The sequence below is a fragment of the Tiliqua scincoides genome, chromosome 4 (genome assembly GCF_035046505.1).
Source record: "Tiliqua scincoides isolate rTilSci1 chromosome 4, rTilSci1.hap2, whole genome shotgun sequence".
Lineage (NCBI taxonomy): Eukaryota > Metazoa > Chordata > Lepidosauria > Squamata > Scincidae > Tiliqua > Tiliqua scincoides.
The window spans coordinates 112351557-112375188 of NC_089824.1; the positions used below are offsets into that span (position 1 = coordinate 112351557).

The window sequence follows — 23632 nt, forward strand, 5'->3', positions numbered from 1 at the left end:
GTGTGAGTGTGTGGTGTTCTCTCCTCCACTACTGCCCGCACATACTTATTTCAATGGGAAAATGTTTGTGTGAACACATGTACCTTGGGAAAGCAGTACTTGGCTTCTAACCCAGGAATCCCAGAAGGAAAAGAAGGCAATGAAGATGAACTTGCAGTTCCTCCCAGCTGTTTGCCAATTGGCAAAATCTTTTCTGGGACTTTGTTTGAATCAAGTTGGGGAGTAGACAGCTTATTTGTACAGCTGTTAGAAAAAAAGATACTTCTGCAATAACCAACATGGCGTATAGACCACTCTGGTCTATGTTTATATATGTTTAACTGTAGATTTGGAACTCTGCTTTTATGGAAAAACCCACAACCTCAGCTTCAGCTGGAACCACACCCAGCCGGTACTGCAGCGGAATTAAATATATATGCCTTTACTTATTGTTTGTTTTTTCTTTTTGAAGAAAAAAAAATCAATGTCTTTTCTGTCATAAACTGTTTTGGAGTCTGAGAACACTCTTGGCCCCCAGGTGTGTAGAGACAGAGAGTGAGAGACTGTGGGCAGTTTTCTTTCACCATACACCTGCGAACTTCATTCTCAGAATGAAGGCTACTGAAAAAGGCTACTGAAAAAACTCCACAGTCAGGGAATTAGAGGACAGGTCCTCTCATGGATTGAGAACTGGTTGGAAGCCAGGAAGCAGAGAGTGGGTGTCAATGGGCAATTTTCACAATGGAGAGAGGTGAAAAGCGGTGTGCCCCAAGGATCTGTCCTGGGACTGGTGCTTTTCAACCTCTTCATAAATGACCTGGAGACAGGGGTGAGCAGTGAGGTGGCTAAGTTTGCAGACGACGCCAAACTTTTCCGAGTGGTGAAGACCAGAAGTGATTGTGAGGAGCTCTAGAAGGATCTCTCCAGACTGGCAGAATGGGCAACAAAATGGCAGATGCACTTCAATGTCAGTAAGTGTAAGGTCATGCACATTGGGGCAAAAAATCAAAACTTTAGGTATAGGCTGGTGGGTTCTGAGCTGTCTGTGACCGATCAGGAGAGAGATCTTGGGGTGGTGGTGGACAGGTCGATGAAAGTGTCGACCCAATGTGCAGCGGCAGTAAAGAAGGCCAATTCTATGCTTGGGATCATTAGCAAAGGTATTGAGAAAAAAACGGCTAATATTATAATGCTGTTGTACAAATCTATGGTAAGGCCACACCTGGAGTATTGTGTCCAGTTCTGGTCGCCGCATCTCAAAAAAGACATAGTGGAAATGGAAAAGGTGCTAAAGAGAGCAACTAAGATGATTACCGGGCTGGGGCACCTTCCTTACGAGGAAAGGCTACGGCGTTTGGGCCTCTTCAGCCTAGAAAAGAGACGCCTGAGGGGGGACATGATTGAGACATGCAAAATTATGCAGGGGATGGACAGAGTGGATAGGGAGATGCTCTTTACACTCTCACATAACACCAGAACCAGGGGACATCCACTAAAATTGTTGGGAGAGTTAGAACGGACAAGAGAAAATATTTCTTTACTCAGTGTGTGGTTGGTCTGTGGAACTCCTTGCCACAGGATGTGGTGATGGCATCTGGCCTGGACACCTTTAAAAGGGGATTGGACAAGTTTCTGGAGGAAAAATCCATTACGGGGTACAAGCCATGATGTGTATGCGCAACCTCCTGATTTTAGAAATGGGCTATGTCAGAAGGCCAGATGCAAGGGAGGGCACCAGGCTGAGGTCTCGTTATCTGGTGTAGACAAAAATCATAATCTAAAATTCTATGTGCATTTGCACTTTCCTTTTCAAAAGAGCAGCAGATACTTCTACATTACCTCCAAATTAAATTTACATCTTCGGAGAAATTGACCCCCAAAATTCAGGTCGAAAGGGGAGTGAAACAGGGGTACATTTTAGCACCCACTCTTTTTAATCTTTTTCTGCACGATTTTACCCCCTTTTTGCTTCAGATAGATGGACATTTTTCCAAACTAGGTTCAATGCATATTCCAGCATTGCTTTATGCAGATGATGCAATGCTAGTATCCTGTACACCTATTGGACTTAAGCGACTTTTAAATAGAACTTCTGACTATCTGAAATGTAACAAACTTGAACTGAACTCTCAGAAAACCAAAGTTATGGTCTTTTCAAAATAATGGTGCCCAGGTACTTGGTCTATCAGAGGGGAGAAACTGGAACAGGTCAAAAGCTTTAAATACCTTGGAATTCACTTCCATTACAATCTTTGCTGGGGTACTCATCAAAAATTGGTTACCAACTTGGCCCGTGTCACTTTGCAGAGCACCAATCGATTCTTTTTTAGTCAGGGCAATCATTATATACCAGCTGCTCTCAAGGTATTTAATGCCAAGGTATCGGCACAGCTCCTGTACGGGTGCCCTATCTGGATTAGCTCTATAAATCACACCCTTGAGAGTATCCAAGCAAAATTTTTGAGGGCTATCCTGGGTTTACCTAAATCTGTACCATACTCTGCATTATGTTTGGAGACCGGACAATCGCTCTTAGTATCAAGAGCATGGCTTTTAACCATACGCTATTGGCTCCAATTACATTATAATGTGAAACCAGGCAGTCTCCTATCCAGAATGCTATCTGAGTCTGGTTATTCTAAATGGTATAGCCAAATTAAATCAAAAATCGAATCAATTGGTTTTTCATTGGATTTTTTAAGTTTCTATCCATTCCCTGAAGTTTATCAAAGGGTAAAGCAAAGAATGCTAGACATTGAGGCACAAAACCTCTTTGAACTTGCTTCTAGAATTTGCTCCCCTCTTAATTTCTCTATTCCGCTAAAGTATGGGCAAATGGCTCCTTATCTGAGTATTCTGATCAACCCCTCTGAACGTCGTGCAATCTCTTTGGCAAGATTCAGTGTGTTTCCATCCAAGGTCACAGAAGGCAGATATAGACAAATACCATATAAAGAACGTCTCTGCCCTTGTAATTTGGGAAATGTTGAATCAATCATACACATTCTTTTTTATTGTCCTCGGCACACTAGATCCCGCCACACTTACATGACTCCACTTCTCAGCAAAATGAATTGGCTTTCGGATGAGGCAAAACTGAAGTGTCTCCTAAATGACTGCTCACCAGATGTGCTAGAGGGAATTTCTAAATTTTTACTTTTGGTGATTTCCAAGCCTTCTTTAATGTAATTTGTCAAAAATGTTGATATTTTATGTTGAACTGTAAATGTTTTATTAGTAATTTAGTATCTTAACTCCGTTTTTTATAAACGGGACTAGGACTAATTATGTTTGCTTTTATGATTTCTCTATCTATGCCTAATAAAGGTTTATTCATTCATTCATTCATTCATTCATTCATTCATTCATTCATTACCTTCAGCAGTAAAATATTTTATTTCCCTATTACCTAAATGGCCATTTGAACGGGGAGTCAATTACTTTCATTCCCCTCTGCCTCAGTGAAAATAGTGGATCTCCCTGTATCCTTGCACTCATCTATGGAGCTTGGAGGATATTAAGTATGAACAGGGGACTCTACCCAACCATATCTATATGCAGGCAGGGATGAATTGGGAAATGAGGATAGAAGGTGAGAGAAAGCCATGGAAAGCTGAATAGTAAAAGGTTTTGCACCAAACACACACAGGATGGGAGCAAAGCATAAGAACTGGGTTCATCACTGGAGGTCTTCCTCCAGACCTTCTCATCATCTGACGTTAGGCAGATATTGACATTTCAGAAGCTTTCTTGAATGTTGCCCTACAACATATATAATGCCCAAAGAAGATCGCCTTGTGCCAACTCTGATGTCTTCTCAGTGCTAATGTCAGTCTCTGATGTCAGTCTCAGTGAAGACTTTTTTAAAAAATTCATCTTTCCAACACATTCCAACAAAATGTGTTCCAACGCATTTTCCCATTGAAATTGTGTCGCTTTTTTTAAACTGTTATTTTGCTGTTATGCTTCATTTTACTGATGGTTGAGCTGTTGTTCAATTTTTATTGAATTCATTGAGCTGTTTTATTATTTTATGTACATCACCTGTTTTGTTCTCAATACCTTTCCTAATGATCCCAAGCATAGAATTGGCCTTCTTTACTGCCGCTGCACATTGGGTCGACACTTTCATCAACCTGTCCACCACCACCCCAAGATCTCCCTCCTGATCGGTCACAAACAGCTCAGAACCCATCAGCCTATACCTAAAGTTTTGATTTTTTGCCCCAATGTGCATGACCTTACACTTACTGACATTGAAGTGCATCTGCCATTTTGTTGCCCATTCTGCCAGTCTGGAGAGATCCTTCTAGAGCTCCTCACAATCACTTCTGGTCTTCACCACTTGGAAAAGTTTGGCGTCGTCTGCAAACTTAGCCACCTCACTGCTCACCCCTGTCTCCAAGTCATTTATGAAGAGTTTGAAAAGAGGTCCCAGGACAGATCCTTGGGGCACACCACTTTTCACCTCTCTCCATTGTGAAAATTGCCCATTGACACCCACTCTCTGCTTCCTGGCTTCCAACCAGTTCTCAATCCATGAGAGGACCTGTCCTCTAATTCCCTGACTGTGGAGTTTTTTCAGTAGCCTTTGGTGGGGGACCGTGTTGAATGCCTTCTGAAAGTCCAGTTATAATGTCTATGGGTTCTCCCGCATCCACATGCCTGTTGACCTTTTCAAAGAATTCTATAAGGTTCGTGAGGCAAGACTTAGCCGTACAGAAGCCATGCTGATTCTCCCTCAGCAAGGTCTGTTCGTTTATGTGTTTTGAGATTCACTTTCATCAGATCAGTACCATTCTGGTGGCTGTGCATTCCTGACCACGAGCCAAGGCACGTTTGCTTACTCATGAGTAAACGTTTAATGTGTGTCTTAGGCCCAAATCCTATCCAACTTTGCAGCACTGGCATAGCTGTGCCAATGGAGCATGTGCTGCATACTGCAGTTGGGTTACACTCACATAGACCTCCTCAAGGTAAGGGAATGTTTGTTCCAGTACCTTGGAGTTGCATTGCCCTTACCCATGTACTGGAAAGTTTGTTAGGATTGCGCCCTCAGTTTTGCTTTCCATAGGGCTCAATACACTTGTCAGCTTGGAGGGAGGGACTTCCTTCTCCAATGTTTTTGGGGGGCTGTGTTCATCAAAAGTGGACCTATCTGGTGTTGTTGGATTCCTCTCAGCCTGTCCAGTAGACTAAGGCACGTTTGCTTACTCATGAGTAAATGCACAGTATTGCTCAGTTTCACTTTCCATAGGGCTCCATGTGTCTGCCTTCTCAGCTATCAGCTTACCAGTTAAATCTTTGCAACCCATCAACAATCAGGTTGTAACCCACCAAGCAGGTCGCAACCGACAGCTTGAGAAATTCTGGGCTAGAACGATTTCAGCAATGCACTTTAAGGTGAGAAGGCAATGTTTACTGATTCCTGACTGGATTAGAAACCTCTCACAGTGTGAGGTGGGAGTCTTAGCACTAGATACTGTGGATGGCTGGTATTTTTATGAGCCAGTTGCTGCACTGTTGACCTTTTGGGGTATGTTCTGCATGCTCCCATCCCAAGAGGAAAGATCTGTATCCTGTATTTCTTGAAGGTGCTGGGTACTCTCACATTTGTTTACACTCCCACTGGAAATGTGGGGCTTCAGATTCCAGTAGGGATGGAACTTTGCTAGATCTCTTGTTGCCATAGCTGTGAAGCCACAAAACGTTTGTGATGGGCTGTGTTTGGCTTGGTGGATCACAACTTGTGCATGTCTGTTGAATGGACTTAGAAATCATGATTGTTGAGTAAGAACATTGTATAACTAGCTGTGTAAGTCTGACTTAGAAAGAAGTGAACATAATTTATCTTCCCCTCCCCCCTGCCATTTAGGGAATCCGGCAACATCTGTGGAGACTGTGCTGAAGATGGGACATTCAGCCAGTATGTATATGAGGCTTCTTCTCCTCGGATCTGTGATTCCTCTGGCTACTGGACTCCAGAGGAAGCAGTAGGTAAAGTTCCAGCAACAGAGGGATTGTCAGGGATGCGATGGTCCCCCATTGATACCTTGGAAATTTAATTTTCCTTTTAAAAAGGAATGTGTTTCATACTTCCTGCAAGAGTGAGGTTTTTGTCTAACTTCAGACTTCAGCTATTAAACATCAAAATTTCACCACAACAAGATAAATTCATGTAATTCTTTGATAGTTACTATCTAACAGCCCAATCCTGAGCTCCTGTGGTGTCCGGCTGTGGCGGCACCGAAAACGGCTGCCGCCACATCCTGCGGTCCCACAGCAGCCGCAAGTGGCACCTCGGGAGAAGAGGACTTTTGTCCCCTTTCCCCAGGTAAGGGAAGTAGCCCCGCAGTGGTCAAATGGTTGACCCCAAAAGGTCGGCGGTGAAGTAAGTGGCTTCATGTCAGGTGCCAAACCTGACGAGAAGACTCTGGATCTGGTGGAGTGTTGCTCCACCAGACCCAACTCCCTCCCTCCCCATTCCCTCCCCCTGGCACACCTCTCCTTCGCCCTCTCCCCCTCCGCCCACTTCCCCCCTCCCCGGTACACCTACTTCCCACTTCCTCCCGCCCCCGCTTTCCTCTCTGCGGCTCGGCAGTCCGTGAGACCACCAAGTGGCAGAGGACGGGCACCTGCCCGGCACTAGCCCAATGCCAGCCAGCGCTGGGCTAACACAGGCGCTAACCTGGCATTAGACCTCACAAACATGCTTTATGGCACATTTACAACAGTGCACGCTGGTGGTAAGCTGATGCATCCAGCCCAGGATTGGGTTCTAAGATATGTGCATACACACAGACACACGCACACAAGCAAGCATCTCTGTCTTATCTATGCATCCTCTTTATTTTATTTCTTTAAAGTGTTATATACAGCCCTTCTACCCATGCAGCATTCAGGCAATTTTTAAAAAATTGAAAGTAGACAATTGCAATAACAGATAACAAACAAAAGCTAAGAAACCAACAGTAAATAAATACAAGCTCCAACAGACAAACTAAATGAAAGACAGGAGGAATTCCTTCTCACAAACTATTCAACTGGTGTATAGGCTTAGGGCGCAATCCTAACCCCTTATGTCAGTGCTTTCCAGTAGTGACATAAGGGCAATGCAACTCTGAGCTAAGGGAACAAACATTCTCTTACTTTGAGGAGGCCTTCATGAGTGACACCCAACTGCAGGATGCAGCACATGTCCCATTGGCACTACTATGCCAGTGCTGGAAAGCACTGACATAAGGGGTTAAGATTGCACCCTTAGTGCAAGAGGGTCTTTTTTGTATTCTGTTGGAGGATGCAATGGAAGAGGTTAGGTGGACTTAATGGGTCAGGGAGTTCTATAGTTTGTGTATGATCACAAAGAATGCCCTGCCCTGGTTCTCAGCCAGTCTTACATCAGCTTGTGATGAAACTTGGAGCAAGGTTTCCCCAACCGACCTCAGAGTTTCTCCAACTGACCTCAGACCTCAAGGTTTCCCCAACTAGTCTCAAATGAAGTTGGGTGGCACCAGGACCCAAACTGTTTGGAACTTTGAAGGTCAACTCTAGCACCTTCAATTTTGCAATAGTGGAAGCATATTGGGAGCAGAACAGTTCACACAAGATTGCACTATATGCTGTGCAAAACAGGCTCCTGAATGCAATCAGATTTCTGCTACATTTTTCACTCTGTAAGGCTACTGTTTGAAGCCCACCTAATACTGAATACTGTTTGAAGCCCACCTAAAGCATATGCAGTCAGGGTGAAGTTGGATTGGCTAAGATAGGCACTATCCAAGTACTCACACCTATCAGAGGGCTAACTGAACTGGTTGATGCCAGACCCTTCAGAACCAGTGGCAGTGCCCAGTATGCCATCAGGGCAGGTGCGCAAACACTATGGGTGACCCGGTGCAAGATGTGGCCCCAGAGCACCTTGGCAACTGGCACTGATTGCAGTGATCAAGCAATGAAAATTTATGGTAAAAATATTACTGTGAACTAATTTGGAACTTAGGGCAGATAAATGGGGCAGGAATATGTACATGAATAAACTATAATCTTCCATGGAGATTTAAATGTGGGTTTTTCACAGTTTCCTTTATAATTATAACAGCACTTTTTGAGCATTCAGAACAGTTCAAATATATAAATTAAGTAGTCTTTGCAACCCTGTGGGCAGGGCCATTGCAAGAAATTTTGCTGCTAGAAGTGAAGGTTAAAATGTCCCCATTGGTTTTATTGCTGCGTGAATAGACATAGGATTAGAGGGTGTATTATGGATATGAAGGAGAAATACCACCTGCTGAGATTCTCCCTTGTATTTCAACTGTGTAATCTTAAATGCATTTACTTGGGAGTAAGTATCAGTGAAGACAGCAGAACCTACTTGTGTGCAAACATACATGAGAGTGAGCTAAAAGTCTTGTCATACTGTAGCCAACTCAGGGCCCAATCCTATCCAATTTTCCAGTGCCAGTGTTGCTGTGCCTATGGGATATGCACTGCTTCTTGTGTTGGGGAGGCAGTCTTGGAGGCCTCCTCAAGGTATAGGAACATTTGTTCCCTTACCTTGGGACTGCATTGCAACTGCCCCGGTACTGGAAAATCAGATATGATTGGGCCCTCAGTGGAGTGGAATGGTCAAGATAGAGTTGACGGCTGCAATACTATACACACTTACGTAGAAGTAAGTCCTACTGAATTCTGGGGCTTATTTGTGTATACATTCCTGGGATTGTGCTGTAAGTCTGCAGTCCAAGCGCTCGAAAGTCCTTAGGAATTCTTACTCAAAAGAAGCAGAAGGTCAGGCTGCTGTAATGCTAATTTGTTAAGTAAAATCAAGTACCAAAATGTTTCCTGGATTGCATTGTTTAATATGCCCCCCATCTAAAAATATTCCTGAACACACACACAAAGGTAGAATGTTGGGGAGAAGAGCCCATCCCAGCTTTTCCCCCCACTACATTATATTTCAGTGTTCAGGATGGGAACAGTAATTAGAATTTATTGTATTGTTTTAAGTCAAAAAGTTGGACCTATGACTGAGCATAGAGTTAATACAATATTCTTGCACATCAGACCAGTGGCGTCACTAAAGTTTACATTGCCCCATGTGGGAGGACAGCACATCATCCCCATGATGGATCTCTTCCCATGCATTGGGCAGAGCAATGGCCCGAGTGGTGGGCGTGGTAATGCCCCGCCTTGCTGGTTCTTTGGCTATACCTTTTGATAGAATACAGATATTTCAATGTGGTTTTTCTCATTGCATTCTGTTGTAAATTACACTTCAAATGGTGTATAACATGATGGTATTATTCCTACAAATCGTGATTTTAGCAACTTTGGTCGCTAGTGGTGTCACTCCCCCCCCAGGTGTCAGCTTACTAACACCTTAGTGGTTCCATGCTGTCTCATAGTAACACCCTTGGCTCTTTGAACAATCACTCTCATTGGTCTATTTTGAATGAAGGAAATGTACTTTTTATGTTACATAAGACAGTTGCATTTTTGTTTTCTGGTTTTTTTGTCATAATTTTTGATAGAATGGAGATATTTTACTGCATTCTGTTTTTTCACTGCATTCTGCTGTAAATTATGCATATAATGGTATATAACATGATGGTATTATTCCTACAAACCGTGCTTTTTGCAATTTTGGTCACTAGTGCATGTCAGCCCCCCCTGTGTACATCAACCGGTGTGGCCTGCACAGCCTGCATCCCCTCTAAGCAGCGCCACTGTATCAGCCAACAGAAATTGCTGACAATACAATTTTCACAACTCAGTTATCAGCATTAAGAGAAAAAAAGAATGAAGTACCGTTTATGTTTATAATTCTAAGCATGTTCACTGAGAAATAAATTCCATAGTTAGATGGGTGGGAAACTGGAAGAAGGAAGAAAAAGGAAGAGGGTGTCCTTGCAACCCTAAGCACATTTATTCAGACCTGTTCCTTAGTAACAGTGTGGTTGAGTCAAAATAAGGACAAAACAGAACTTTTGCAGTTCTAGCATGGGTTTACACCATTCCTGCTGGTTGATAGACCTTTTCCCAGGTGCTGTTTCTACAGACTGGCTTCTCAGCCAGCAGTAAGGTTCAGAAACAAACACAGACACGCACCTGCACCAGTTTCTTAGGAAGGGAGAACTGTTGGCAGTGGGAAGAGGAATGTTTTAGGAACACATGCATGAAAACAGAACCCACCCCCCATTTTAAAAAATAGGAATCATGTACTGGGGAGGCAATTAAATTGCCCGAAACCATGGTGGGGGTTAAGAGGGCTTTAATACTTTGTCTTTACTGTTGTTCCAATCTTGATCATATTCCTCTGTGCACTCTTTTTGATGGTTGAAAAAAATTTCCGTCACTCATTTAGTTAAAAAAAAAGCACATCAATATGGAAGAGACAGTAACATGATTAGGGTCACATCTAATTGTCCTTTAGTGAGTTTATGACTGAAGTGAAATCTAAACCAGGGATTTTCTGGTTCACACTGTTAGAGCAGACCTACATGCGAATGTGGCAAACCCAAATCTGTGTGTGTTGAGACAAGGTGTAAAGGGGCCACTAGCAGGATAAAATCAGCAGGTGATAGTGTTCTTAACCTGTTCCATGCTGTTAATTTTTCATTCCAAGTGCCCTTATCAGAACCAGTTTCCCCTGAATACTTTTGGGGTTTAATGGAGAAAATTTGATAATGTTGAGGAATACTTATAGTTGTTGTGCCAGTTTGTAGCAGAGCACAGCAGAGTGCTAGCTCCAAGGACAGTGAAGATGTCCCAGGAAGAGACACACACAGACAAGGCAGATGTCCACCACCAGTCTGTATTTACAAACTAGGTACAGATAAGCAGTCTCCTCAGCAACAAAACAGTGAATACATTTACAGCAACAAATCTCCAACTCTCCAACACCCACTTTCTCTGACTCCATACAGTGATCCACAGGCTGTGCCTGCCTTCCTTATATACTGCAGTACACCAGTCACATTAGAGATGACCTCATCCCATTACCTTATCATCTCGTGACTGATTGCATCAGCTTTGTCATTGTGACTCAGCAGTTTTACATATATTTCGTTGGTTACATGGAGTCACATGGGATATAGAGAGATACATACACACATACATGCTTTTACATGGGCTTACATGCTCAGACTTCAAGGCCTTGCCCTATTCAGACAGTTTCCCAGGGGCATTTTACAAAATAATCCTGACAGATGTTAGAAATACATTTGCAGGGAAGAATTGACTGGTGGGGGTCAGTGAAGCATAGCTAGTATGTAGTGTTTTGTGGTCTCTCTGCAGTCACACGCTGTGAAGTTCTGTGTATGCACAGAACTAACATCAACTGTTTCCAAAGCATTTTCAAACATTCTGCTTCTGCACTCCAGTGGGGGAACTAAATGTGCGCCTCAAATATGGGAAGAATGTTCATTTTCACCCATCAGTTCAGTTCATTTTCACCCATCACTGAAGCACAGTAGTTCAAGAACTCTTCCCCTCATCCCTCAAAAAGGAAGCAATTTTTATTCTCTTCAACTTTACTGGGATTGTGTGTGCATGTGTTCTACTGCTTCAAAAAAATTGCTTCTAAAAATTATAGATTTATTCAGTAGGTTAGTTAACCTTGCTTCATAGTATGTTGCTTTCAAAGCTTCAAGTAGTTTTTAAAAGTGTTGCTATTGTGGGGCAAAACTTTCTGCTGCTGCTGGGCATGACAGTTCTTTCTTGGAGGGAAAGTCATCTTGTGGATTCCTTTGCCCACCAAATAACTAACAAGGTTGCACAGTATTGAGAACTCTGTGCATTTTGGCTTGCAGAATTTGGAACTGGTATATATAACACTATATCATCCCAATGGCTGTTCATTTGCTGGGGAATCTGATAATTTGGCAGAGGCCCTCAGCAGAATAGGAGATAAGGCAATCATCTATGAGTGGAGCATTAATGCTGATGTTTTCTGCTCTAAAATTCGTCATTGGGGTTGCCTTGCTGAAGACCTGTTCACCACCAGCTACAATGCCTAGTGCCAAAGTTTTGCAACCAAAATAGGCACTGTACCCACTCTATAGGGTGTCCCTTCCTAGTGCCATGGGAATGGGGACTATTCTATGCATCTCACCCAATTCCCACTCATCATTAAGAGCATCAACAAGGTATACAACCAACCACATCCTGATAATGCTGTGGTGGGAGAGAACCTGGTTTGCACCTCTGCTCAGGATCTTTCCACCTACCGTCCTGGCTGAACTTCTCATCCTATGAGCCTGAAGATGCTGAAATTGATGATGTGTAGGTGTAATGTCCGTCTTTGGGGACCTCCTCCCCTGGTGGTGCATGGAGTCTCCCCAACTTCGTGGAAGAGACTTGAACCGGCAACACTATCTTTTTGGCATGATTTAATCTGGTCCGTAGCTAATGCTCTTTGGTCCTGTTACATCACATGTAAGTAATACAGGTCAAGCCTCTTTATTCTTGGGTGTTTCATTCCCCAAACTCCCACTGGTAAAAAGTTCAAGTTATACAAAAGTGGAAATTGTCCCTTTAGTGTTTTTAAATAAGAATACATGTGTGTGTGTGGGGGGGGGGCAGGGCCTCTGAGAGGAATTTAATCAGGGGGTACAAAGTTTCTTTTGGGTCCCTTTGCGAAGTGGGAGGAGTGAAAGAACAGGGCAGGGTGGTGATGGTGGAGCAGAATACGGGTGAAGTAGGGTGAGGGGAGGGTAGAAACAGATGGAGAAATCTTTGGAGCCCAGGTCTACCTACCCATGTGGCATCAGTAGTGTCCCCAGCATCCCCAGTCATTTTAGTGACCCCAGCATCCAGTATGGGCAACAAGCCTGAGTAGATAGGAAAATGTCGGATCCCAGGAAATTTCTGGGCCTCCTCCTTTGTCTTCTGGGCCCCCCTTTTGACCTTGGGCCCGGGTACAAATTACCCCTTTACCCCCCTCTCCTAGGCCCAGGTGGCGGGGGACTTCCATTACCTCGTGCGGCAAGCTGGTGGGCAGTCTCTGGGTGCTTGGGGAAGCTATTTGCAGATCTTGTGCCCCCCCATTCACTCTCCATTGCCGAAGCTGCCCCACGGAAGGAGCAGCCACACCTTGTGGTTCCTGCTGGTTGGTCGGTCGCTCGGTCTCTCTCTCTCTCTCTCACGCATGCACGCACGCACACACACACGAGGCTACGCTTGCCTAAAGCCCTCTCCCCTCCCTCCCCTCCCTCTTGCTGCCAAGCCGCTCTGCGCCCCTCACAGTCTGCTCCCTCTTCACAAGCCGGTCTCTGCTGCTGGACACAAAGTCTAAAGAGACATCTGGGGCGCCCTCTGCAAGCAACTGGCTGGGACCTCCAGTCTCCTCGCCTGCCTGCCTTGGGGCTTGCTCCGTTCCTTCAGAACACTGAGGCAAGGGGGGAAAGTTTGGGCTTCTGCCTCCTCGCGTGCTGGGGGTCGAGGGAAGCTTTGCAGGCGGCTGGCTGGTTTCATCTTGTGGGTGAAGAGGAACCGGACCCAGGCGAAGCCTCCTTGCCTCAGTGTTCTGAAGGGATGGAGCGAGCCCCCCCATGATCTGGAAATAGCTTCCCCAAGCGCCCAAAGACTGCACGCCAGCTTGCCGCACGAGGTAACGGAAGCCCACGCACACACTTATTTCTGGTTGAGAAACAGTTAAAGGGATTTATTTTTAGCAGCTCCATGAGGGTGGCCAGCTGCGTTGACTCAAATCCGCGGATGAAAAATTCTCTGATAATTAGGCTCAACCTGTACAGCTTGTCAGCAGGAGCATCGCCTCTCTAGTTTCCCCCACTGCCTCAGTGAATGGGTGCTGCTTTCCCCTTCCCTTGGCCCACCTATGGATGGCTCTAATGTCTCTGCTTCAGGTGGCAGGATGGACATAACTGGAGGCCAAATTGATGGGGTGCCCAAGCTCCCGAGTGTGGACTGGGCTAAGTATGGTCTGGAGTAGGCTGGGCCCTGCGAGGTTCCTCTTCCAGCCCCCCTTCCCTCGGTGTGGGATTCCCCTAAAGGGGGTTTGAGATGAGCTCCAAAGGTTCCCTTGGGCGTCAGGGCTCCGAGGAGTCGCTCCCCAGTTAGGGTTTCCCATGGGGACCCTTAAGGCAAGAGACGAGTGGCTGTAAAGCCAACGGGAGGCACAAGGCTTCCTGGGTCTCCATCTGGGGTGCTGCAGCCGCCTCCAGCCTGACAACTGCTTGCCTCAGCCTCCTGACCTCTTATGAGGCTTGTGGTCGGACAGGCTGGGGTCGCCCCTTCCGGCTACCCGAGATCTCGGTCAAGCCAGGCCGAGACCCCACCCCTTCCTGGGCAGGTGGAAGACAGCTCCAGGAGGCTGCAGGGATTAGCATTTACTTACCAGTCCCTGCAGCAGTGTCCTAGGGGTGAAGGGAGCCCTCTGCAAGCATCTGCAGGGCTCCCCAGCCTCCAGAAAGTGAAAGTGGAGCGATCGCGATCCACCTCCGCAAAACCGAAGTGGAGCACAATCGCTCCACTTTCACTTTTAGAAGACTGGGGACACTTGCGCAGGACTCTCCACACCCCCCAGGATGCTGCTGCAGGGATTGGTAAGTAAATGCCAGCACTTGCAGCCCCCTGAGCTGAGCGACGTGATCCTGGGGATCACGTTGCTGCCTCCCTCCTGTCCCTGCCCCTATAGGGGGCGGAGACCAGGGTCCGCTGGCTGGGGCTTCGCAATGCCCCAGTTTGAGAAGCCCTGCCCTATGGCTTCATTCTGCTGCCATCTCTGCCTTCCATATGGTGTAGACTATTCCCCTATTTTCTTGCACCTGCTAGTTTGAAGATTCAAACAAGTACCCCTTGATAAAAACCCAGGTGCCATTGTGGAGTGTCTGTATGGTCTTATTCAAGACCATAGTTAAGCTGTTTGAAGCTATGACCATGGTGGACTTGCACCTACCCACTTTCAAAGCAGTCTTTCCAATAGCTGTTAATTCAGCACAGAGGACCAGCAAACTGCACCTTACAATCAGTGCCATTCATTAGATTTCACTTGGACAAAAGTGATCTTGAGACTAGACATTGCTTTCTTACCTAAGATTTCTGAACACTGCACATCAATCAGTGTTCTACCTGTCTTCTTTCAAAGCCTGACTTCAGAGGATGAAAGAGTTCTGCTTGTTGGATGTTAAGTGACCTCTTTCCTTCTGTTGTAGTAGAACTTCATTATTTTTGGTAGACAACAGGCTGTTCATATGCCACTAGGGACCCTGCAAGAGCAAAAGGATTTCTACTCAATGTTTGCTGAGAAGGACTTAGCCACTGCTCCATAGTCAGTCTTAAGGCACATGCTAATAATATGAAAGCATTATTTTGATTACAAACAATATGGAACTGATTACCCAATTATTCTGTTGTCAGTGAAATCCTATCCCAGTCATACTCTCACAAGCATACAACTTAGGTTAGACAGGCCAAGTGCAGCTTACTTCATGAAGGCTGGAGACCTTATGTTTGCTACTATGCCTTTTGTATTAGTTGTGGTCTTTCTTTGTGCGTGTCTTCAGATCTGTTCTTCTTGGCCCTACTTTGAGCCTCCCTTTGTGGTCCCTGCTCCCTGGCTGCTTTTTTCACTGTCTCCTTTTGACCATCATCAATTTGCCAGTGTAGAGTTACCTTTTTCATTCTTCTTTGGTACCATTCAGTGACCTTCCAATTGGCGTACCTTGACTGGACACATCCTTATTGCATTCTTCCCTTGTCTTTGAGCAAATACTGGGCACTAGAGTATTATGGTGCAATTAATATAGTCCATTGATATTTATTATACTGTTTCCTGGGAACAAAAAGGAGTATTTGAGTTTGAAGGAGAAGGTGCATTCTCGGCCTCACTTTTGCTTGTATCTGGAGAATCTCAAACTACCAGACCATCAAGTCGTCGCCTTCAGCTGTATTGTTTGCTTCATACTCACTCACTCGCTTACTCAGCTGTCTGCAGCTAACATCAAACATTCAGAATGATTTGTGACAGTAGTGTTCATACTACTGTACCCCATACCAGAGGTTTTCAGACTAGGGCATTGTGATGCCCCAATCATAGAAGCTGTCTGTGCCCTTTAATGTGCAGAGAGGGGGGGAATGCAGCTATGCAATTGAGATGATCACACTGTTGCTAGGGCTTTCAGAGGCATTTTTACACTTACCTGAGCTCGCGCTGGGCTCGGGGGAGGGGTTGCAGGGTGCCCTTTAGATGCCTCTGCAGGGCACTTCCAGTTTTGCGATCACAAACTGGAAGTGGGTTGTAATCTTCATTTTTAGATTTTATGAGACTTCGGGAGCCCTGCTGAGGTGTCTGTGGGGCTCCCTGCACCCCCAGAGGCCAATGTGAGCTCAGGTAATTGTAAAAATACCCCTGAAAGCCCTTGCAGTAGTATGATCGTCCTGGTTGCATCACTGCATTCCCCTCCTCCCCCACAAAGACTTACAGTGGCTCCCAAATTCCCAGAGAGCTTGGGAACTGCTGCCCTATACTCTTTACTAGTGTGCGATTTCCATTCATTCCTATAGAGAAATGTAAAATGCTGTGCTTTGGGGTTGTTGTGGTGGGGCAGAACATGCTCACTACTCTTGATGTGGGTAGTGCAGCAGGTACTGATAGGAACACTAAGGTGAGGGCAGCTTTCCTTCTCCCTTTACTGAAGGCAGCTTCAGGTTGTGGGGAAAGGGAATCCCTTCCCATCCATCCTTCACCACCACCCCAAATCACTTTTGAGGAGCCTTGAGCAAGTGTATGCCAAATAGCTGTTTCTCATTGTTGTCACACTCTTTAAAGCCCAAGATACTGTTGCCCTCTAGCATCATACAAAGGAAGAGAACCCTGTGTGGGAAATATGCTGATGAAAGAGCAGGGATATGCAGCTGATCACTGGCTGTATTTTCAAGGCTTGCTGTGCCTTGTCCTAGACCAGAGGTCTCTAAAAGTTTCGCAGGTCACATCGTATATCTGACAGAGTCAAAGGCTGGAAAAAAAAATACATAGAGAACCAATGGGGTGAAAGTTTGATTGAATATAATAAATGGGTGGGAGTGGAAGAAGGAGGGGAGCAGAGGGTAAAATTGACTTGCACAGGAAGATGCTTTTGAAAAAGCATCAAGCAACCTATGATGCAAATTATAATATTTTTTGTCTCAGTTTCTGCTCCATATAAGTTTAACATAGACATAAACTTTTTATTTATATTCCAGGTCTCCCAGCATTGGTATGTATCTCATTCCGTCACTAGAGTTGCTGACTGTAATGCGGTATACAGATCAAACCTCTTTATGTGCAGGGGTTTCATTCCCCAAACCCCCGCGGATTAAAAAATTCATGGAAAAAACCAGAAATGACGTTTTTCTAGCAGTGACAGAAACCAGCTGTAAAATCGTCCCTATAATGTTTCTCAACAAGAAATAAGTGTGGGGGGAGGGAGCTTCTCTTACCTTGTGCAGCAATCTGGCCGGCAATCTCCAGGCACTCAGGAAACTATTTCCAGATCATGTCACTCCTTCCCTCCATTCAGAAAGCTACCCCACGGAAGGAGCTGCCTGCACCTGCAGCACAGCCACCCAGGTTAATGCTGGTCTCTCTCTCTCTCTCTCTCTCTCTCTCTCTCTCTCTCTCTCTCTCACACACACACACACACACACACACACACACACACACACACACACACACACACACACACACACACACAGACACAGACACAGAGGAGGCTGTGCATTTCTAAAGCCCCACGGTCCCCTTTCCCGCCTTGCGGCCATCACCACTCTGTGCCCCATGGAGTCTGCTCCTCTGCACAAGCCAGTCTTGGTTCAGAGGAAAGTTTGAAGAGACACTCCAGCAGCTGCCTGCTTGCTTTGGGGCTTGCTCACGTCCCTTAAGAACATTGAAGGAGGCTTTGTCAGGCTCCGGTTCCATGTCACTAACAAGATGAAGGGCCAACCCTCCACCCAGCCAGCCACAAAGCTTCCCTTGACCCCCAACACATGAGAAGCCAAAACTTCCCCCTTGCTTCAGTGTTCTTAAGGAAAGTGAGTGAGCCTCAAAGCAGGCAGGCAGGCAGCCAAGGAGACTGGAGATCTCAACCAGTCGCTTCAGCAACCTGGGGCAAAGCTCCGCGATGGCACCCCCCTGCAGGCTTTCACCGCCGCCCCCCTACTCACCAGAAGCTCAAGGAGCCTCGCACTACCTCCTCCCACTTCCAGGAAACCTCTTGTGAGTTTTCCTGGCGCTATAACTGTGCTTCCGGCAAACCGGCAGCACAGTTTCCACCCCTGTTGGGAACCTCAAAGAGGCTTCTTTGGGGTCCTAGTGGCCGGCACCTGGGGCATTTGCCCCAGGGAGGTCTATGGCAGGCATGCAACTGAGTCACTTCACAGAAGTGCCTTGGGGATGTCTCTTTAAATTTTCCTTCGAGCTGAGACTGGCTTGTGAGGAGGGGGTGAACCCTGTGAGGAGCGTATAGTGGCTGCGGCAGAAGCAGGAGCAAGGGGGGAAGGGGACCGTGGGGCTTTAGGAAAACACAACCTCCTGTGTGTGTGTGTTTTGAAAGAGAGAGAGACCAGTAGGAAAGGCGGGAAAGAGAGAAAGACCAGTAGGAACCACGGGGTACAGCAGCTCCTTCCATGGGGTAGTTTCCACAATGTTGGGTGAATGGAGGGGGGTAACACAATCTGAAAACAGCTTCCCCGAGCACTGGGAAACTGCCTGCCAGCTTGCCGCACAAGGTAACGGAAGTCTACACACACACTTATTTCTTGTTTAAAAACATTTAAAGGGACATTTTTTTTAGCAGCTGCACATGGATCCATGTTGAGTCAAATCTGTGGATGCAAAATCCGCTGATAATTTGGCTCATTTGTATATATCTCATTTGTATATATCATTTGTATATATCTCATTCAGCCAGGTGCTGATTGTAATAATTTTTTCCCCCATTACATTGCATTACTTTCAGCACCTGTAGTGACTGAATGAGGAATATACTGAGTATATACCTCATTCAAACACTAGAATTGCTGAATGTAATGCAATGTAATGGAATAATTTTTCCATTTCACTGCGTTACATTCAGCATCTGTAGTGGATTAATGTAGTATATACCCAGAAGTGCATCTTTGGGGCTATTTTTATTGCCAAAAGGCTGGGAAACCTCACAGGCTGAATAAAATAATCTGGAGGGCTGGATATGACCTGTGGGCCGAGGTTTGGAGAACCCTGTCCTAGACACTGGTTTCATTGGTGGTGGTGGTGGGGGGGGGGGAGGATGGTCTAATTTAATCCCTGTGGTTTCTCTGGGTGCATATGGGTTTTCCCCATATTAATGAATGACACCAAGCTTCTCAGTTTTGGTATAGTATTTGAGAACATATTCAGGAAGACAGTTCATGCCTGAATCTGCTGGTATTTTTAAACTGTTTTTGCTGTACTATTTTCTACTGGTTTTTATTGCTGCTATCTACTATTATTGTTTAATTTAATTTTTAATTGCATTTTCTTGTTAACGTGTATGATATTATAAACATAATATATGTCATGCATATGCTAATTAAAACATTAATTTATAAAGTAGTGTATAAATAACATTCACAAATACATACATGCTTATGGAAAGAAATAATGCACTACATTTACTGACAACATTGCAGTGGGGACAAAATTTGGTCTCATCCCCAACAGTAGATGACCTGGACCCCACTAATAAGGACCCAAAGGTACTTCCCTTGAATTACAGTTGCTATTCCATTCTGCTTGACAAAGAGATCTGCATAACACAGAAGCTTGTATGTTTTTATTCAGACAGATAAATATGGTAATGCCTTACTTATTTTGTATCTCATGTTTGTGTATAGCCTCTTTGTTGCAAAGCTGAGTGTTTATACAGTCAGTATGTAAACATGTAAGGACTTCTGTGGGTTGGGTACACCCACTCCAGTTTTTAATATCATTGACTCCAGGTGAATTAGTTTTGTGGTGTGGATATTACCACACACCCTCTGTTATTGCACAGGTAGGCTGCTGTACAACATAGATACACACAATCAGAGCAGTCACATGATGCACTTTTCCCATGCAAGTACCGTTTTAGACCGCTAGAAACTTTCTCTGATGTATTTGTTTTGCCTGTGCAGTGACTTCTTTATGTAGGAGCATGTGGCTTGTGGACCGAGTAGCACTCTTACGTCCTCCTCCAGAGCCGAATGTTTGTGGACATTCCTGCCCAGTTTCTCCCTTGCTGGTGTGATGGGCAGCCCAATCCACTGCAACTCCCTGCATGGTGATGAGCGGTGCCAGTGTGGCATCTACTGTATCTCACAGGGGAGTTTTGGCATGCTGAGGCCTCCTCAGGAAAAGGGAACATTTGTTCCCTTGCCTTGGGGAAGGCCCATACTGGCAATATCACTGGCACAAGTCTACATTGACCCTTGAAGGCATATCAGTTCTGAGAAGGGCATTCAGGATTTGGCGGGTGCCAATGCTGCTGAACCCACCCCCATCGACAGCCAATTCTGCCCATTCCTAGCCCTGTTCCACCTTCTCCTAGCTCCTGAGCAGCCTTATCGTTGGTGGCAGATATCCAGCATCTGTTGCCACATGGGTTTGGCCACTCACCACTTCAGGCGACGGCCAGGTCACGCTCTCCAGCGGAGTTGCATTTGTACCAGCTGCAAAGCATGTTTTGCCAGCATAATACACGCTTAGGGTCGGGCCCTATATACACTCAGTGCAATGGAGCCAGCAGAATTGCTGAGACCAACCAGAATTACTTTGCCCTTGAGGATTCCTAGTGCAGTGGAGGCTTGTCCCAATCAGGGTTGTAGTTCCTGGGGGATAAAAGGAGAAGTGATGGTAGGGGAAGCAGGGAGGAAGATAACAGTTAAAGAGCCAAAATCATCAGCTCCCCTGTCTCCTCCCATACATGAAAAAAGGGAGAAGTACACCTGAATTCTAGTGCAGAAAATAAAATAACCATATTTATTTGCAACTCACCTGTGTGGGGGTGAGTTTTTTATTTTTTTGCACATTTCGTGATGTGAAAAAAATGAGAAAGACTGAAAGTGGTGTTTGTTTTCTAAGTTCTCATTTATATTAATTTAAAAGTGTACTGGATAAGTGATATATTATCAGTAGATGCAAACACGGTTTTATTTCTAACTGGAAAAGAAATCAATTTTAATTTCTGGAAAATACCTTAAAGAGCAAAATGCTGTGTTTTGTGTGTTAAACAAAAAGAAAAAAAACTCTAGACATCTCTAACAGATGTCACAGCTCTAGAACAGCATTTCTCAAAGTGTCCTCCTAGGAGTCCTGGGGCTCCCCAAGGCCCCTTCAGGGGCTCCACATTCACAGTTTAAGTGCCTGCTATCGCACTCTGCCCAGTTTGCTTGTCTGTCCCTCCCACTTCCCCTGTTTGTGTCTCTCCTTCCTCATTCCTCTCCTGCCCTATCTTTTCACCAGTATTCAGTGTTGGGCTAAGCACTGCACCACTCCATGCATGTGCTGGAACTCTGGGAACCCCAAGATTCCATATATGCACTAGGGGGCTCCCCAAGACTCCTTTTAGGAGTGTAAACCATTTCTCTACAAGCTGGATGACCAAAACCAGGTGCTGCTTACTGGAGGGAGGAAGGGAATTCAAATACATGATTCCTCCACTAGCAATCTGAAATTGTGCGTATCTGTTTATGTGTTTCTGCCTATTACTTTAGTAGGCTATTCATTGTATGGTGACAACATCGAAACTTCTTAAGAAATTTTAATAGAAGTAATATGTGTTTCTCTGGATGCTAAAACATATCCTGTCAGCTGATGTAGCCCATGAGTTATATCTGAGAGCTGATGTTACTAAGCGCAGATAAAGCCCATTAGAGTGAGGGCAGTGGTCCTGTGTCCTCGTCCTGTGTCACATGGGTGATCATAAGCAATTGGGAACCATTTAAACATTGAACAGTCTTTCAGTCTTTTTGTAACAAGCCCTGAACAACAGCCCCCAAAAGAGACTCCCCCCTTTCACTTTGGTGAATTTGAGAAACTTCCCCCTCCTTCCATTTTTTGGCTCAGCACTAGTACTCGCATATTGTTCTGTCTTTGAAGTTATGAGCTGCCCTGCTTATCAAAGAGACTTCCCCATTTTGTTGCCTCTTTAGGGCCTCCAGATGTGGATCAGCTTTGTGAGCCCAGCTTGCAGGCCTGGAGTCCCGAGTTCAATCTGTTCAACATGAGTATGACTACTCCTTGTCCTCAGCCGCTTGGCTGCATTTTGGAGCTGCACTTCCTGCATCCAGTCTATCCAGATTCTCTAATGGTGTGGACCACCTTCTTCTCTACAGACTCCCCCAAGACACTGTCAGATATTGAGATCCTGACAGAGCATGGGGACTCAGTACACTTGGGACCCATGGACACATTCTGTGACATCCCCCTCACAATCAAACTCCACCTCAACAAGAGAGTGTCTGGGGTAAAGATCTACACATTTGATGAACAGATGGAGATAGATGCTGCTCTTCTGATCTCCACACCCCAGAGCCCACTTTGTTCCAACTGCAAACCTGTGAGATATAGAGTTCTTCGGGACCCCCCATTTCTGGATGGATCCCCAGCGATGTTGGCACAACTGAACCGAAAGTTTATTGACAAGTGAGTGAAGGAACTGATATTCAGGAATGCTGCCAGTAGTCACTGCCCCACCTCATCCCTTAGTTACTCCAGGCACTTTCAGAATTTTCAGTTTTCATTTTTTCCCCAAGACCCCAGTCCTTTTTTTCCAATAGAGATAAAGGAAACTTCAGGTAGTATTTACCCAAGTGCTAAATGTTAGAGCTGTTACTTGCTTCCAGTGTTTTGACAAATGAATGCAAAAGACACTGGCATGACTGGCACTTATTTTTTTAAAGATTTTTGTTTAAATAATTACTAGCATACAGAATTATTAGAATTCGAAGTCCTGAGGTGGTGACTCCTCCCATCTACTTAATGGATGTGAGGTTCATAGAGCTTTTGAGCTTTTGCTGCTAAGGGTTGCCTTACCCTCTCAGTTTTTTGTTCTGTGTCTTCTGAGGAAAGCAGTTTCCTGTGGTTCCTAGAGTCCTGGCCTTACGACTTTCTAGAGAAAGATTACACAAAATAGAGAAACAAAACAATCTGTTTTTTTCTTATTCTATTGATTTTTCTAGTTTATTTAGCTAGCATATCAGAATTACTTTTGTTTTCTCCACTTTTTCTGTGCTGGGGAGCAAAATTTATTTTACTTTAATATGCACACTGGAGGGTTTTCTTCAGAGGTGACCTGGATGCTCCAACAGCTGGCAGAAAGTACCATAGTTTACCGATGGATAGGCACCAGAAAGTAGGACTATATTGTGGTAAATATTGGAATTCATTCATTCATTCATTTTGGAATGAACTGCTGATGGACATTAGAAAGTTCGGTTCTTTGCTTTTTTGTAAGGGTTGAAAAATGACCTTTTTGTTACATTTTATTGACTTACATTTGATTGACTTTGGTTGATGACGGGTACTTTTTGTAAAATCATACTTTTGTTTGGTTAGTTTTATTTTGTATTGCTGATAATTTGTAATAGTGGTTTTGTGTTTGTGAGCTTTTTTGAGCACTTGGAAATCAGTGCAGAAGTAATAATGAAAAAGTTGGTA

At 44.9% G+C, this 23632-nt stretch overlaps 1 protein-coding gene across 1 annotated transcript in view; it reads left to right on the forward strand.

Annotated features, from left to right (window-relative positions):
• PAPPA2 (pappalysin 2) overlaps positions 1-23632 on the forward strand; it is a 188695-nt gene that overhangs the window by 57408 nt on the left and 107655 nt on the right. The window contains exons 6-7 of the mRNA XM_066624530.1: positions 5855-5976; positions 22126-22618. Coding sequence (XP_066480627.1) covers positions 5855-5976; positions 22126-22618 — 615 coding nt within the window. The remainder of the gene's footprint in view (positions 1-5854; positions 5977-22125; positions 22619-23632) is intronic.